General features: G+C 41.3%; 1 protein-coding gene and 1 long non-coding RNA gene across 2 annotated transcripts; both read right to left on the bottom strand.

Annotated features, from left to right (window-relative positions):
• Positions 1-2,501: 2,501 nt before the first annotated feature.
• LOC124053761 lies at positions 2,502-4,306 on the bottom strand. The gene is made up of 2 exons (XR_006842222.1): positions 3,829-4,306; positions 2,502-3,695 (listed from the first exon to the last, which is right to left on the bottom strand). It is a non-coding gene; the product is annotated as an uncharacterized LOC124053761 (long non-coding RNA).
• Positions 4,307-5,285: 979 nt separating this feature from the next.
• melk (maternal embryonic leucine zipper kinase) lies at positions 5,286-13,296 on the bottom strand. The gene is made up of 18 exons (XM_046413319.1): positions 13,111-13,296; positions 12,724-12,810; positions 12,555-12,640; positions 11,792-11,908; positions 11,542-11,685; positions 11,382-11,450; positions 11,092-11,184; positions 10,742-10,840; positions 10,362-10,430; positions 9,967-10,065; positions 9,577-9,663; positions 9,281-9,412; positions 8,921-9,085; positions 8,476-8,761; positions 6,830-6,926; positions 6,397-6,553; positions 6,209-6,312; positions 5,286-6,129 (listed from the first exon to the last, which is right to left on the bottom strand). Exons 2-18 carry the CDS (start codon positions 12,800-12,802, stop codon positions 5,952-5,954), a joined length of 2,061 nt encoding a protein of 686 aa, XP_046269275.1. The 5' UTR covers positions 12,803-12,810; positions 13,111-13,296; the 3' UTR covers positions 5,286-5,951.
• Between the last annotated feature and the right edge of the window lie 3,412 nt (positions 13,297-16,708).

The following is a 16,708-nucleotide window of genomic DNA, read 5'->3' as shown; positions in this document are numbered from 1 at the left end:
TGTGTGTGTGTGTGCGAGCTGTCAGTGCTGAGGGAGAGGCAGTGTGATAGGGGCTGGCCTCTTAAGTCTTAACCTCGTCTGCTGCTGCAAGAGAGAGGCTTTGACAGCAGAGACGCACAAACAGGACTGACCCTCGCAATACACCTCATCCTCCTCCTCCATCTCTTCTTCCCTACTTTCCTCCTGCTGACTATTTTGCTGGCCCTTGAGACGTCAGCAGCCTAGCTCTTTTGTCCCCCACGTTGAGCTAACACATCAAGTTCTGGTGACTTTTTCTTATTTTCTCTTTTTCTATTATTTCTTATTTTGATGAATGGACTAATGTCTGCTAATAACCTTGATTGATTATTCCCGTTGTTCTTGACTGTGGTGTTTCTGGACTGCATTTCCCAGCTCACCTGTAGGAGTACACTTTTTTTTTTAAACCCATTTTCTATTTTTTTTCTTGTTTTATTCCTAGTTGACATTCCTTTTGACATTTGATTCATCATCTGATGGCACTGCTAACTACACAGCATCAGCCAACACAAAAAAGAAGAAAAAGGGAAAAAACACCTATCCACTCTTCTAGCCTACTCTTTGATTTATAGGTGGTGTCTGAGAAATGCAGTACAAAAACACAACAGCAAAGATTAATATCAGTGACAATGTTACAAGTGCTACAAACCTAGAAAGAATGAATCAAAATGGAGGAGATAATGTGGTGGTTCTTAATCTCTGTGACATTTGCTCATTTGCTTTTTACTCATTGTCACATCCCCAGCAACAGGACAATGTTCATATTGGAATAAGCAGGTCTTGAGTAAACAAGGTAAAAAGTGTGTCATGATCCTTTAAGCTAGCAGTTAGCCATCTCGTACACAAAAGCACTGAAGGCTTGAGAGTGTGTGTTCGTTTGGAGGAGACACACCTGATAAAAGACCAAAACTCAAGTGTTATAATATTTAAATGTTAATATAAAATGGTCCACAAAAGTTGATTTAGTTAATTGTGACTTTAACAATTTTTCCACAGACTTTCCTTCAACTCCCTGGTTTTTCCTCAATCAACTCTGCATTCTGTCATATCAGAGTTACCGTAATTATCAATTGCAGACATGTAAATAGTGTTCAGTTGTAATTACACCGACAAAAGTTGACTATTTCTCAGGGCTCCAATATATGAAAAATTGTAGCGCCTGAAATTTGAACCCTCATTTTAATGGATATGGTGATCCGTGATGGGTAATATTCACAAGTCACAAACATGGGAATCTTTCACATCTCTGTATTCTACATGATGTGAACAGTGCGTTATACTGAAAAACTTTTTCACTCCATGCAGACACAGTCTGGCCTCGGCTCAAATACAACTAGCACTTTCCGCCTGTGTCTGCCAAGCCAATTTTACTCCTTCGAACAAACATTTGATAAATGGCCTCCTCACTCTTCTCTTTTCAAATAGGAAAACTCTCTCTGTCCTGCTTCTCCTCTCCTTCCTCCAGATGATCTCTGTCGTCCTTTCCCCCATCTCTGAGACAATTACAAACATCCCGCTTCCCGTTTATCACTAACAATTAAACAGCATGGACGGAGGCTACTTCATAAGCAGAGAGGAGAGTGTGAGGAGAGCGTGAGGAGATGAATGCAAGCGGAATGAAGTAGAGTCAACAGTGAGAAAGAGAGAGGAAGGCTGACAGCACAATTAAGGTTTTTAATTCTCTGCTTGAGTGGGCCGGTCCAGTCTTTATGCTAATTAGGATGCCACGGCCATGTAATAAATCTCTATGATCCAGCCTCATTTCCCCTCTGTCTCTCCGTCTGTCTCTTTCAAACAGACTCACACACATTTATAACAGCGCAGAAAGTTCACCCATTACTTTTTATGGCTAAACCCTTAGGCTGGAGTGTTAATAGTTTTGATTAAATTGTTTTTTCACACAATTTTTAATGCTTCCCTGAGATCTGAAAGCCACAGCGTGTCAGCACGTACTGTTTACTGGTTGGCCAAGCATTCGCTGTTTCGGCTCAACGCCTGTACCACATGTAGTTTCTCTCCCTGTTAACTCCCTTTATTAGTGTTTTTCAGGAATATGGTTTGCATGCCCTGCACTGTTGGACTGCACTGTATAAACACACATTTTAAGGCACAATGAATGCAGAAAATATTCTGTTATTCCTCTCACTTTTTCTCTTATCCGCTCATCTCCATTTGACAGACATGTCTAATGATAACATCTGCAGATGGGAAGAAAACAGCACAACAATCCACAGATAATTGGGGAGCCATATCTAAAGATGAGGACAGAGAAAATGAGAGAGATAGATAAGTGGGCAACCTCATGCTGTTTGTTAAAACAGCAACTCACAGATATATTTTAACCCTCATTTAGGTCACAAGGATGCACACTAATCAGTGCTTTTTTTCCTGTTGCCAGGGTCCCAGAGCCAATTTAATGATGGACTCTGTGTAAAAAGCATCCACAGTTGTATGTTCATTAGATAAATAAAGTTAAAAGCTGGTGCAAATCAAACTGAGGAGGATTTTTATTCAAAGAAACACACAATAACATCATTTTACAGCAGAATTCAGCCTTGCTGCACGACTCTACGACCAAACAACCTCGGTCTGGTTCTGGTGTGACGCATCTCTTTCAGTTTCTCCTGCAGGTACAACACTTTCTCACTGGTGGTGTCACTGTCAGCCGTTTTGCGCTGCATGAAGGTCAAAACGGCCACAACCCCAACCACCAGGACCAGGTGAATCAGGTACAGGACTACATGGAGACAGGTCAGAAGCAGGGAGACACAGACGTTGGCAACGCACCAAGGCCAGGCCAGGAGCAGCAGCACGGAGTGATAGAGGGAGCTGAGGACAAGAGCTGGGACTGATAAGACGAGCCTGAGCAGTGTGGAGGTGAGCCAGGAGTACAGAGACAGAGGAGACAGGAGGAGAGACACTGCTGCCTTGCTCATGGATTCTGCCTAAAAGATTTATAAAAAAAAATAAATAAATAAAAACGCAGATGGAAATGTGACATGTTAATGAAAAGCAACTGGTGTCTAGCAGAGCAGTGATAAAATTACATATGATCACCTTTTAAGTGGATACACTGAACATGGTAGCACACAGCTGTCTATCTATTCAGCAGACATGGAGCATCATTATCATTGTTTTGAAATCGTGTTTCTGGCCACCTGACAATTATAAGTCTTTTAGCTCTGGCTTGGTCTCTGCCATCTCCTGAGGGAGATGTCTGGCTTTTTAGTTGTTAAATGCTTCAGTAACTCCACTCGCTTGTTGCTAGCTGTGCCTGTCTGCCATTTAGTGTTGGGCAAGTTTGCGTGCTGCAAATGGAAACGACTCTCTGAGGGGGTGGATAGTGACGGAAATTAAAGTTATGGATCAGAAAACCAAAACAATGAGCTGAAAGACGATGAAATGCTCCACAGAGCTGAGGGAAACTGTGACTGCAATAGGAAACACATATGGGTATAGCATGCAACAGTTTTTCCCTGCTGAAACTGAACCATTGGCTGTAACAAGTAAGTTGTAAGTTAAAATAATTAGGAGAAAAGTGTTGGTAACTACATCCTGTTTTAAAAATTTCCTATCCATCTCTTGACCTACAAACCACTGTGGCATTTAATTGCATAAGCCTACCTCACAAGGTCCTCCATGCGAGGTGTCATTAGACATCTGAGCCTTGTGAAGCCCTGAAAAATGAGCAACGTACGCGTATGCAAACAAAAGAACATAAAGAATTAAATGTGTCATGTGGCTGCCTCACAGCAAGTGTACTGGTTTAAAAGCATTTCTCAAAAAAAAAAAAAAAAAAAAGAAACTCACATAGGAAGAGGAGAATGAGAGTGATGGCCAGCAAAAGCCTCATTTCTCCTGCACGCCTTCACATTCACAAGCTTGAAAACAAAATAGTTGAAACACTAAGCTGCTCTAATCCTCCACAGGACCTTGTGCAAGACTCTTGCTCCAGTTTTCTAGACAGAAGAGACTGAACTACATAGCTTAGGGCTTTTTCAGCGCCACCTGTTTGAGGGGAGGGACAATGACACAAATCATGCCATGCACTCTGTTATGACAGGATTTCAGGTTTTTCTTAAAAGCAAACCTCAAATCAAACCTGCTCCGTTACTCCTGTAAACACTGAGAGAGTGAAGAAAATGAAACAATAAAGACACAAAATACTTGATACAGAACAACCAGAAATATTGCAGGAAAGCATGAAAAAAAATTTCTGGATCATATTTTGGCTCTACTACGAAGAGGAGAAAATGTGTAACAGCCAGGAAAGACAGGAGAATCTCCACACCAAACACACACACACACGCGCACACACACACACACACACAAACACAGCTCTGATCTGCCAGCCTCAGCCCAGCAGGAGTCATTACCACCTCTGGAGTAAAATGGAGGTTATGGGGCTTTTTTTTTTTTTTATCTATGCAACTCCAACCTTCAACCCTATCTTAAATTATTATCCTCACCACCCACTCTCTTTCAGACTCCATTAAGGTTAAACCCCCCTTATCATCCTCTCAACCCACCATTACCCTTCCCCTTCCTGCTGAGACGCCAAGGAGAAGCTGCCACAAATAAATGCCAATCAGCAGCAGTGCAGTTATGACTAAGTGGCATACGGAGGGGAGAGGAGGAGGCCCTTCAACTCTTTTGTTTTCCCCTGTTCAGATGTTGCAGGCAATGATCATCATTATTTAGTCATTCAGTGTGTCATAACAATCGCGCTCCTACAGCCATTTCTGCCATAACAATAATCATCCTCTATTTTAAGCATCAAAGCTAAATTATTATTCTTCATTGGAGTTATACATTTATTTGTGAATAAAGAACTTTCAAATTCCCATAGTTAAGTGGCCCAAAGCTTTAATTTTTACGCATAAAACATGCCATAGCTTTGCTTTAGTACTTCCGTAAAAATACTGAAAACACTGATGATGCTATTGGTTATTTTCCATTATTAAAACAGCAGGCCTTTCTTGAATGCTAGTGCAACTTGCAACCAAAAGTATCTGAAGTGCTGAAACTTTGTAGACATTTGACACCTTTCAACATTTATTTTACTGGTGGAAATGCTGTCACTAAACTATCACCATCAATTTTTGTACCATAAAGTGAAGCCTAGAAGGCTAACAGAAGGATGATGACAGAGTGTAAAACACACCACTGATCCATCAAACTTCTTAATGGATAAAAAAAAAAAAGAACATTCGATGTCAAAGTAGATAAATTAATTTCAGTCACCTGTCTCCATAAATGCAGGCATATTACATTTACCAGAAACCATTTATTTTGCTGCTTTTACATGTCAAATCATACAAACACAATGTGAGTTTAAAATTAGACAAGAAGCACCGATAAGAGATAAAAGCAGACACTTCATACAAGACAATCACGGAAAAACCTCATGATGGAAGCATTATAAGCACATATACATTAAAAAAACAATGACAGTAAATTAGTAATGGTTTGCTTCTTTGCGTTATTCAATCAAGTTTAGCCCCTACAGGGGAGAATAACAACATGTAGACATAAATATGGTAATAAGTAGCCAGAAGGTATGCTGTAAATAGTTGTTACATTTCATACATACACATATTCATCTCAAGGGGACTGACAAAGATCCAACTGTGCTTATGAAGAGGGGAAGTAACACAATATTCGATATAAAATAGGATACGATGTACAGAATCTTGACATGCAATGCACATGAATTTCAAGTAAGATGAACTCTGGGGATTTTAAGCTGACCTATGGACAATTTTAAATATTCACTACAAACAATGAAGGACTGATCATTAATGTGCTAAGAAACCACCCCATGTCTGAATCTATATCAGCCAATAGTCAATCACACGCCACCGCTGGACATAGCATCATGTTGGTGTTTATTTACAGGAACAGGAAGTGATGTTGCCAGGAAAGTGCATTGTTTAGATACTGGATGTGGAGAGGATGTCTTCCACCAGGTGCTTATAGACCCAGGCGTCTCCCTTCAGCCTCTGGCGGCGGACCCCAACAACCTCTGGCCTCTGTAGCAAGCACACTTCCAGTTCAAACGCCATGGTAACCTTCCCAAAGTCACCCTGTGTCTGACACTTCAGGGTGTACCTAAAGGGATGAAGGAGACGATTATGACTGGATCAAACACTGGGTTGAGAAAGAGAGGAGGTGATCTGCATCTTTGTACCCTTTCTGTGTAAACTCGATGTTCTTCTCCGACAGGATGGACAGGATCTGGTTGAGAACCTGCTCCGGGTTGGTTTGGCTGGTCAGAGTAACATTGTACTGCGCCTAGCAAAAAGACAGGCACAGAAATGCGGTTATATGTACAATACTTTGTGTGGGACACAGAACAGGTATGCATCTTCTGTATACCTTGATCTTGCGCGGGCCGTCGCGCAGGGCTCGTCTCTTGCTGGGAGTCAGCATGGTGATCATCTTATCCAGGCCTCTCTCCAGGGACCCGAACATCTTTCCTCCTCTCTTCTTCTTCCCGCTGTCTCCCATAACGGCCATATCCAGAGACCGAGACCTGGAGAGCAAAGGGGTGTCACAGTTAATCACTTTGCAGGTCACTTGATCAAATTACTCTGAGCTCAACAATTCAACTGCATCACAGGTTTGCATTTCAGCACTAGGACACAAACGATGATGTGACACTGCCGTGAAATCTCTGGTTATCTTACATGCTGAGCCTTCCTCCTGCCACATCATCATCAGTATTTACTCCATTCAGCTGCTAAGACACTCCTTTCTCATACTTCTGACTCCCCCATCAGAGCCTCCATCCATCCTGCAGGCCACTTACCTTCGCTCAGGACTGAAAGCGAGTATTTCAATATTTGGAAGCTCCTTGTTCTCTGCTGCCCTCTTCTTATTGTGTTCTTTAGAGGCACTGCCTCCACCTAAAACGCACACAGGAATACATGAAAAGTGATTACTGACCATTAATCTCATACACCCCGTGCTGACCCATGAATGAGACCGTTCTTACAGTCAAACATTGTTCAAACCAGCTGAAACACTCCACTTAAAATCCAAAGGTGTCCAAAGGTACCGGACATATAGAGCTGCAACAACTGGACAATCAGTTGATGAGTCAAATGAGACTCAATTAATCAACTTTATTATTATTATTTTTGATAACTGTTTCAACTATAAAATGCTGCTTTTCTTGGTTTTGCACTCAGGCATGTGTGTACAGTGTGTATACATTAGTACACAGCACACAGACGATATATTTCTATTTGATGGAACTGTGTAACCACTAACAAAAGAAAACCACAAAACAAAAAATAAAACTTCTGGGTTTAGATTTTCTCTTAGTGTCTCTCAGCATCTTGTAGCTTCAATAAAGACTTACAACTAGAGGATTTTTCTAACCTCAAAGTCTCTTGAGAGAAAATAAATGAACCTGATCAGGTTAAACGAGAAAACTGACCGGCACAGCCCTTTGCTGAAGTGGCAGACTTTGACATTGGAGTTGTGCAGACAAACGCTTTGGTATACACAGAGACAAGAAGCCTGACACACTCTCATACACACACACACACACACACACACACAAAGAGAGCTAGGCTTTAGTGGCAAGAGAACACATGTCACTACAGCCCACGTGGGACGGTGAGCAGAGGAAAGAGACAGCTACACCTGTCACAGCACACGCCTAGGGACACACACACACACACACACAAACCACATTCTTTCTGTGTGTATGTGTGTGTGTGAGAGAGAGAGAGAGAGAGAGACAGAGGCGGGTCTGAACTGTAGCTTACAGAACAAGAAGCTATAAAGAGAGCAGGACCAAGTTAGATTCCAAGGGGTTTAAGACAAAGTGGGTCAGATGCAGCACGTTAGCTGGCTTCAGTTTACGGTCGAATGTAATGAGGCCAGACATCTGAGCAGAGAATTCGCTTTGACAAATAATTAAGACTTTAATGATTCTCCATTCATATTAGTGTCCTTCATTTATAGATAAGTGAACAGAATTAGTTTCCTGATAATAACCTCACCTTTGAATTGACAGTGATGATGCAAGTGCATGTGAGTGAGTGTGTGTCAATTTTGCAGTGGTGCGATGACAGCTAAATCATAGAAATATGAGTGGCTTTGGGATAAAAGAAAAAAAAAAAACAAACAAAAAAAACTAGGCCCAGTAAATGAGTATATTACCAGAAGACAATTTACTTGCAAATGTGTGGCATGTGGATGTGGCACTTGTGATTATGAGAGCTGCATGAGACTGAGTGAAGGACAGATAAATGAAAGAGAGCAACGTGGAGAGGGGCAGTTGGCTAATACAAATAATCTAATAGAGATTGCTGCACTTCAGAGGCCTTGTTTGAGACAAAAAAACAATTACAGTATACAAATAAACTGTATGATGAACTGAAACTCTGCACTGTCTGCACTTCAGTTCTGCCACTGGTTGAGTAATCGAGGGGCTCTTTTTACCTTTAGGTGTGACTGCATTGGTTTTATTGCCATGGATGTTTTGATTGGGTGTTGTCAGCACATTCTTGTTGGGCCGTACGTTCTTCTTGGTGGACACAGGAGTTCGAGGAGGAGGCAGTGCAAATATGTCAACATCCTTGTCCTGCACAGCAATGTTCTCCTTGTTCTCGCTGGTTCGTTCTTGGTCTCTGTCCCTCTTCTCCTGGCGGTGCTGTGTCGTCGCTCTCCCCCTGTCTGGGGTCGGTGTGTAAGCACATCTTTTCTCCACTGAAGGAGAAGCTAGTCTCTTTATGAAGGCAAAGAAGAAGTAATTGCTGTATGAGTACATTTATCTGACAGGCAAGAGTCATGACTCTTCACCATCGCTGCTAACAGGCCTGAAGATGGGGTTTTTGATACAAAATGAATCAGTTAGGACATACATTTAGTTCCAACTTTCACATACCATGTCTTTGTTGTTCGAAGAGCCATCTGGTTGACCTCTGACCCCTTGCGGGGTATATTGTGTGACTGAAACCCACGGGCAATCATCAATGTAGTCTGAGCACAAGTCCAGAGAACCCACAATCACAGCATCCTCATCCTCACTGAAGTGAAGCGCGTCCCTTGTCTGAAAGCCAGAGAGAAAAGAAATGAAACGGAAAAAACAACACCTAGACGAAAAGCTTGACAAAGACATTCGGAACTGGGAAACAGTTAAGTACATGAGGCACAAGGTGAAGTCATAAAGACTGAACAAGAACATGCAGCTGTAAAAACCAGAGGAAGAACAAAGCCTTTTGGGAGTTGCAGTCCCGGGTCTGACCTGCATTCCCTGGCGCAGTGGAGAGCAGGAATCTTCACAGACTGTTGGTTCAGGGCGCAGACGGACAGGTTTGCCCCTCTGCTTCTTTGACAGCAGCAGCAGGTAGGTGGCTGTGGTCTGATCATACTGCCACTGTGGGAAATAACATGTATTAGACTGCATATCAAATAGAAAGTAAGTAAAATACCATTTCTGCACAGAATAGAAAGGATCAAAAAAATATTAACAGATGCCACTGCTGTGATAGCACAACTAAAGCATAATAAACATCAATGCTAACACAAAAAGGCACACACCTCCTTAACCTGCGCTGTGACGCTCTCCCTCGATCGCTTCATGCTGACAGCCATCTCGGTGATACAGTCCACATCTATGTGGCCAAGCTGGGGGGGGTGACATCATTCACACAAAACCTGAGACAGATGCTCCGTTTTTCACATTTTTATATGTTAGCACTTAAAACAATTCTCTAAAAATAATCTTTATGTTACGGATGGATTGTTTCAGGGAAAATGACCCGAGTCAAAAAACCTCAGAGAATGGATCAGATTTTCAGTTGGAAGTGAATAGAAACATGCTTCAATAAAACGAGTAGCACAGCTCTGGTCATGCATGTTTATGTTTGTACCTGTAATACAGTGTTATCATGTATGAATGTATGTGTGTGTGTGTGTGTGTGTGTGTACCGGGTGCCTGCTGTGCCACTCCACAGGGCTGTTGTAGTCTTTCATCACCCAAGGATGGTCCAGCAGCTGTCTAACAGTAAGACGCCGCTTGGGGTCCACCTACAGGACACACACAGAAACTACAACTAAATATGCAAGAGACAACACATCCAACAAGCTACAACGTCTAAAATATTGTACATTTTGTACAGACAAATAAAACTGTATTCTATTCTGTATTTTTTTTCTCTTTATCATAAGTCTTCTTTTGCTCTTCTATTATGGCCAGATGATATGACACATCAAAGCTAACCGAGCTGGGAATCAGAGCGTAATTAACTGGTAACTCCTGGAGTGAAACAGCCAAAAGAGTGAAAGTAGATGAAAAGAGGAAACAGAAACACTGATTATTGTACCTGCATCATCTGGTTGAGGAGGAGGATGCTACCTGGAGACAGCCACCGAGGGTTATCATATTTACCTCTCTGAAGATGGAAAAGACATAAAAAAACAACATGTTATGAAACATTTACACATTAGAAAGACGAAATAAACATAAGGACATAAGGTTTTGAGTCTATATCCCACACAGTGTTAAGAGCACCACAATAATTGAAGGAAATGAATGCAAGATATTTAAGAACAATTTAGGAACATCATTTCATTTTTTTCACAAGTCATGCAAGACAATAAAATAACAAACTAAATAAAACAATGCTTTGCTTCACATAATCGTGGTTCTGAATTTCTAACAATTCGTCTTCAGAAATATTAGAGCACTGGAAAAACGTCTTACTGTAATCTTTCTGTAGAGCACCATGCAGTTGTCGTCATCAAAGGGCAGGTATCCACAGAGCAGAGCAAAGAGCAGAACTCCCATACTCCACACATCAGCCTGCGTGTTACACACCATACAGCACTATTTCAGCTTCAAGTGTTACAGCTGGGATTTCACAGCTCAGTTGCACTGAGTCATGCACCAGCGGATATGATCAGGACACCATGAAAAGGCAGAATCGTGGAACAGGCAGGTAATCATGACTTTTAGCGAAAAACAAATGCAGAGTTTAGCGGGTTTAAATAAGGACAAATCTTTGGAACCCGGATGGTTCCAGTTGTAAACGGCTCACAGCACGCAACTCTCACCTCTGAACCAATATATGCTTTTCCCTGGATGAGTTCAGGAGCAGCATACGCAGGGCTCCCACAACACGTCATCAGCTCATAACTCAGGCCTCCCTGGAAGAGAGATAAGCTCATTATATATACTGCAAATGGCCAAATACAGTGTTTCACAATGTAAAGTGTATTTGTGGGACCACCATAACAGATTTGATGTTTATATATTCTGCCACTCTCTCCTAACTTGTGTAAATAGATGACAGGCCTGATGTTTTGGACACAAGCACAATGAGACAGGAAATGTGTCGCTGTACCTTGGGTTTGGCACACAATCCAAAGTCTATGAGCTTCAAGTTGTGGTCTTCATCAATCAACAAATTCTCCTACAGTTCAGAAAGCCAAAAATTGCCAAATTAATATGTACTCAGACAAGCAGAAATATTTTGTTACTGTTTCACATGCGGTTGTTTTTACCGGTTTGAGGTCCCTGTGTGCATATCCCTGACTGTGAACGTAGGCCATCGCAGACACAATCTGTCTGAAAAACACCCTGGTCTCCTCCTCTGACAGACGGTCCTTGGCTATGATGTAGTCAAACAACTCACCTCCAGTACAGTACTGCGGGGGATAGAAAAAAAGTACAAAGAGAGAGAAAGATGCAGAGTAATGAGCATAACAACATGATAGTCACACTCACACACAGTCTCTGTTTGTGAGTACTTACCTCCAGCACCATGAAGATCTGGGTGGAGGTCTCTATGACGTGGTAGAGACGACAAATGTGCTGATGACTCAGGTTCTTCATTGCCTCAATCTCCACCTTCACACGGGGCAGGTCGTCCTGAGGTGACAAAGAGTTAGTTTTTGTTTTTTATTTACTCTGTGTCAGTTTTTAGAACAGAAAGATTAGGAAGTGCATTCATCAAAACATATAATGAAGAATGAAGATCGTGGCTGACGAAGCATTTCTGAATAATACTGTTTGTTATTAGTGATTATCCATTATCACTGGAGTCATATAATAAAGATATGAACATGTACTGTCATCACTTTACAATATTCTGCCATAATGACGTTCAACAAAGTTTGACTACAAACTAAGAAAATTTGTTAGAACTTATATGTTTTAACAGTTTTAAACAAATAATATGGTAAGGCTATGAAAAGCACAGTGATCGAAGACAATTTTTAAAATACTTTGTCATCAAAAACAACACAAATTCAGGATCTGTTTGCCTTTCTTTCTTTCTTTCTCACTTTGGGGTGTGGTAACCTGTGATTCGCTTGACATTTATAAAGTTGTGACTATATAATTTTACAGACTATAGACATTTTATAGTCTCTATCAACTGAACTGTCTGTATAAACAATAGCTGCTGTTTTCATGTCAAAATTTTAAGGATTTTGTTTCATGTTTTCTCTTTGTGTGTGTCAGGTCAAAACGGCTTTCCCGCAGCCTGAGCGGGCAGCAGGTCACTTTGACTCACCCCCAGATCCCTTTTGTTCATGATTTTAATAGCAACCTTCTCTCCTGTCAGGATGTGCCGCCCCAGTTTGACTTTAGCGAAGCCTCCTGAAAACACACACAAGGTTCGTAACACACATAAAAGAGGCTATGGCTGTTTCACTCGGGAAATCCGTTAAAACTGCAATTACCTGAGCCGATAGTCTCATAAACCTCATAGTATCTGTAAAGCTCGTCGGCACCGCGGTGCTCCGTCCTTTCCACAGGCATCCTCCCTGCTACAGCCGCACGATGATAAACCCCCGTGCGGTGAAACAAAAAAACACTCTTTAGTATTAGCACACAAGTCCTTAAAGCACTCAGCTAAATTAGAAAACAAGCAACTCTCTTTGTCTTCAAAATCAGCGTTAGCAAGTAGCTATATTTTTTAACGAGCCAACGTCCACTAACGCTAAAACAGAATTATAGCGTAGTCGACGAAAATCCTTAAAAAGCACCGAGAGTAACAGAAGTGACGATCGTAAAATCTATGTTACTAAAAGTTCACAGAATGACACTTCTCGAGATTATGAACTTACCTGTTTTTTTATGAAAACTGCAGACGAATAAGGTAAAATCAGCTAACAACCATATGCCAAAGAGAAAAGCCCTCTGGCAGGGAAGTTTGTTACCGAGTTTGAATTTCGCACGTCGACGTTGACTCCATTTCCTGCTTCCGGTTTGTGCTTCGTCTGCCCCCCTGTGGTGAACAATAGTACTGCGATCATTAAAAGAAGATGTACATCATAGGTGTCGAACTTTATGAACATTTCCGAGGGAGTAGTTCATGACGCTGTTAAATTGCATTGCATGATATTGACTGGTGTTTTAAATTTTTAATGTGCGTATTAATTGGGATGATGTCACATTAACACAAAAGCTTGCAAAGAAGACAAACACAGCAAAAGCAGATAAGTGCATGATACAAATGAACAATTAACATCCCTTTATGCTGTGTGATATCTACATAATATACAGTATTAGCTGTACATGTATCATGTAGCATAATCAATTTGCTCCCAAGGTATTCCCGTTCTACATTTTCTTGACAAATCAGCAAATGCATGGTGGTGTACACAAAGACACCTGTACTGCATAGAAATGGCCTTGCAGTGAGGTGGTCCAGTGGATCTGTTACTATGTTACTGGAGTGGCTTGGGTCTATTTATTCATTTATCATTATAATTTATCCTGTTTTTATTGTGTATCAGTAAAAGTCATAAGTGAACTTTACCTCTCAAACAAGGCATATTTTTTGGAAGGATGGTGTTTATCCCACCAACAAAGTTTCATAGAATTGAACAGTCTATGCCAATCAGCGGTGAAACTGTTCTGGAGGCTCATGGTGACCAAACATCTTGTTAGACCGTTTTATGTTGGATTTTCATTCAATTTGTCACTCGTCTTTTGACACTTGCACACACACTGTAAAAATAAAACTACCCTTTGTGAACCCCCTTTGTGCAACGTTGTTTGAGGTACTTGAGAATGAAATGACAAACAAGGCAAGCAATTCCACATACATGGCACATGGGTGGTAGTACCTTTTTGAAAGGTAGTAGTTAGCTGGGAAATTTACCTGCAAACATGCACTCGTGTGCATTCATGGGCAGGTACACACAACCTGTAGGATGGAGAGCATTCTGGGTGTGAACTTTCTACTTGACCCCATAGGTATGTGGTTGCAGTAGCTGACCAGAGATATATTTATGGTTTTAGTAGGTGTGTGCGCCTTCACCTGCAAAACAAGCCTGTAATTAGGAAAAGGTGAAAGGTGAGCTCAGAGACCACTGGATGCATTTAAAAAGACCACTGTCTTTTTGTCAGTCATCTGTAATGACTGTATGCAACCACTCTCACTGCCATGTTTTTCTTGGGCTGTAAATGCCACAGTAAACATTTTTCTCATGCAAGGTCCTACATCTAACTCTTCGCAAAGGGACAAGGTGCCGCACCTGTTCTTGTCAATTAAGGGACAGGTCAGCTCTAGAACTCTGAGCAGGAAGATATCATACTTCTTAGGTTTTGTAATAGGCCATCCCAGTCGTGCCTTAGCCTGTAAAATGTTTACTGAGTGAAAATATCACATCCTGACACAATGCCAACAGTGACACACAGCTGCAGAGGAATTTCAGTGAATGATCGGTGGTCGCCCCTGTTTCTCATGGTTGTTAGGGAGGGTTGTTGGTCGTTAGGAAAGTAACTGGTGGTTAGGGGACATCCAGGTGTCAGCGGGATGAAAGAACCCCTCATTTGGCTTCTGGGGCAGCTGGCCAGGTCGGTACAGAGTGACATCAAACAACCCACAGCTGGAGGAAAAGAGAGGGGAAGACAAGTGTGAGGAGAGGAGAGCAAAGGAGAAATGGAAAGGAAAAGGGGAAACAGAGGAGGTTGGGAAAAATGATGGAAAAAATTGGGGAATGTAAGGGAGAATAATCTTTATTTCTTTATACATCTTTGTTTCTTTATTTCAGCAATGAGTTAAATTTCTCTTGACTGTAGTAGTCATTTTCAGGGTCTTTTACCATTTTGTCTTTGTTTTTTGTGGTCAATGTGGCCAGTTAGGATTCACACGCATGTCGAATTACTGACAGACAATACAAAGAAAAACTGACTAAAACATATTTTAAATATTCACACATGGTTGATTCCTCTTCAGGCCTTTAAAAAAGTCAACCAGTGAGGGTTATTTCATTCCCAAATCTGCATGAGCTTACACTTTTACTGCATATTAAAACATATTTTCAATGTACTGTAACACACTGTAAGCCAGTGGGTGTTCCCCCCCTCTGAGTCCTTTTTATAAGATGCAACAAGAGAGACACTTTTTTTTGTGTGAATAAAAAATAGAGATGTTTTTCATGCTTTTGAAGGGAAGTTCTGCTACAGTCAATGGTTTTAACAGACTGCACAGGCCTTCCATGGCCTGACCAGCCTGCGTTTCCGTGAGGGTTTGCCAACTGAGCGTCACTTACAATCAACGTCATTAGCTAAATCCTAAAGTAATCGCACCACAAGTTGCAAAGAACAGCAACTACAACATCTTTTTATGTTACTGTAGCATTAACCTGTGTGTACGTTCACGAGGAAAGTCTATATCCTGCATGCATGTATGGCTGTATGCTTGTTCATGTCAATGTCTGAGCAGATCTGTGTGTTTAAGGAGCTGATGTGCCACTTGCAGTCACTCATGGACTCACAGTGTGCGTGTGTATGTGTGTAATCAGACATGGCAGCTATTAAGCTGTTACAGTGGAAAACAGACGTTGTAGCCCTAGCAGCACCTGTCTTGGACAGAATTCCCAGTATTCCCTGACAGACTTTTGGAGGCTCCCAGAATGCCTGTGTTATAGCTCAGTGACTACCGGGTATTCACTGCATGGGGCCGGCATCTTAGCTCTGGCTGTATGCCAGAGAGAGCAAGGGAGAAAGAAAAACTTAAAGCATCTCTATTTAGTGTGTTTACATCAGTAGCGGAGTAAGTATACAGATTTCTTACATAAGCAAAAGTACTAATATAGCTGTAAAAATACTCTGTTACAAGTAAAAGTCAGCTATTGAGGATGTTAAGTAAAAGTTTGTAAATATAATCAGGAAAATGTACTTAAAGTATTGAAAGTAAAAATATTAATTGCTCTGTGACTGTTACACAATTATATATGATATCATGAGATTATGACTACTCATGAATTAATGTGAATGTGAAAAGCAGGAGCTCATGTTTAACTATTTTGTTGTAAGACCACAACCAATGTCTCCATTATGGATTAATCTGCTGATTATTTCCTCCATCAGTCAATTGATTGTTTGGCTTGTGAAAACAGAGAGAAATGTCATTACCAAGAGCCCAAAGTGACACGTAAAAAAGGCTTGTGTTGTCCAACTAACAAGTAACAACAGATAAATTCACATTAAAATGATAAAAAAGGAAAGACGGCAAATCTTCACATGTGAGAAATTGGAACCATGAATTGTTTCTTGTGCCAAACACCCACACAGACGGACAGATGCAGACGGAGGCATAAGGACAGAAGAAATGATACTCTGGCGTCATCTCTCTCCTTAATGTTGCAGCATCCTTACGAGGTTTCACAGAGCTTTGCTCGACTCCTCTGCCGCTTTCACAGCGATCCGCCT

The sequence above is a fragment of the Scatophagus argus genome, chromosome 2, assembly GCF_020382885.2.
Source record: "Scatophagus argus isolate fScaArg1 chromosome 2, fScaArg1.pri, whole genome shotgun sequence".
NCBI classification, from domain to species: Eukaryota; Metazoa; Chordata; class Actinopteri; family Scatophagidae; genus Scatophagus; species Scatophagus argus.
The sequence above is the reverse complement of the archived record's forward strand: the minus strand, read 5'-3'. Positions and strand labels throughout refer to the sequence as shown.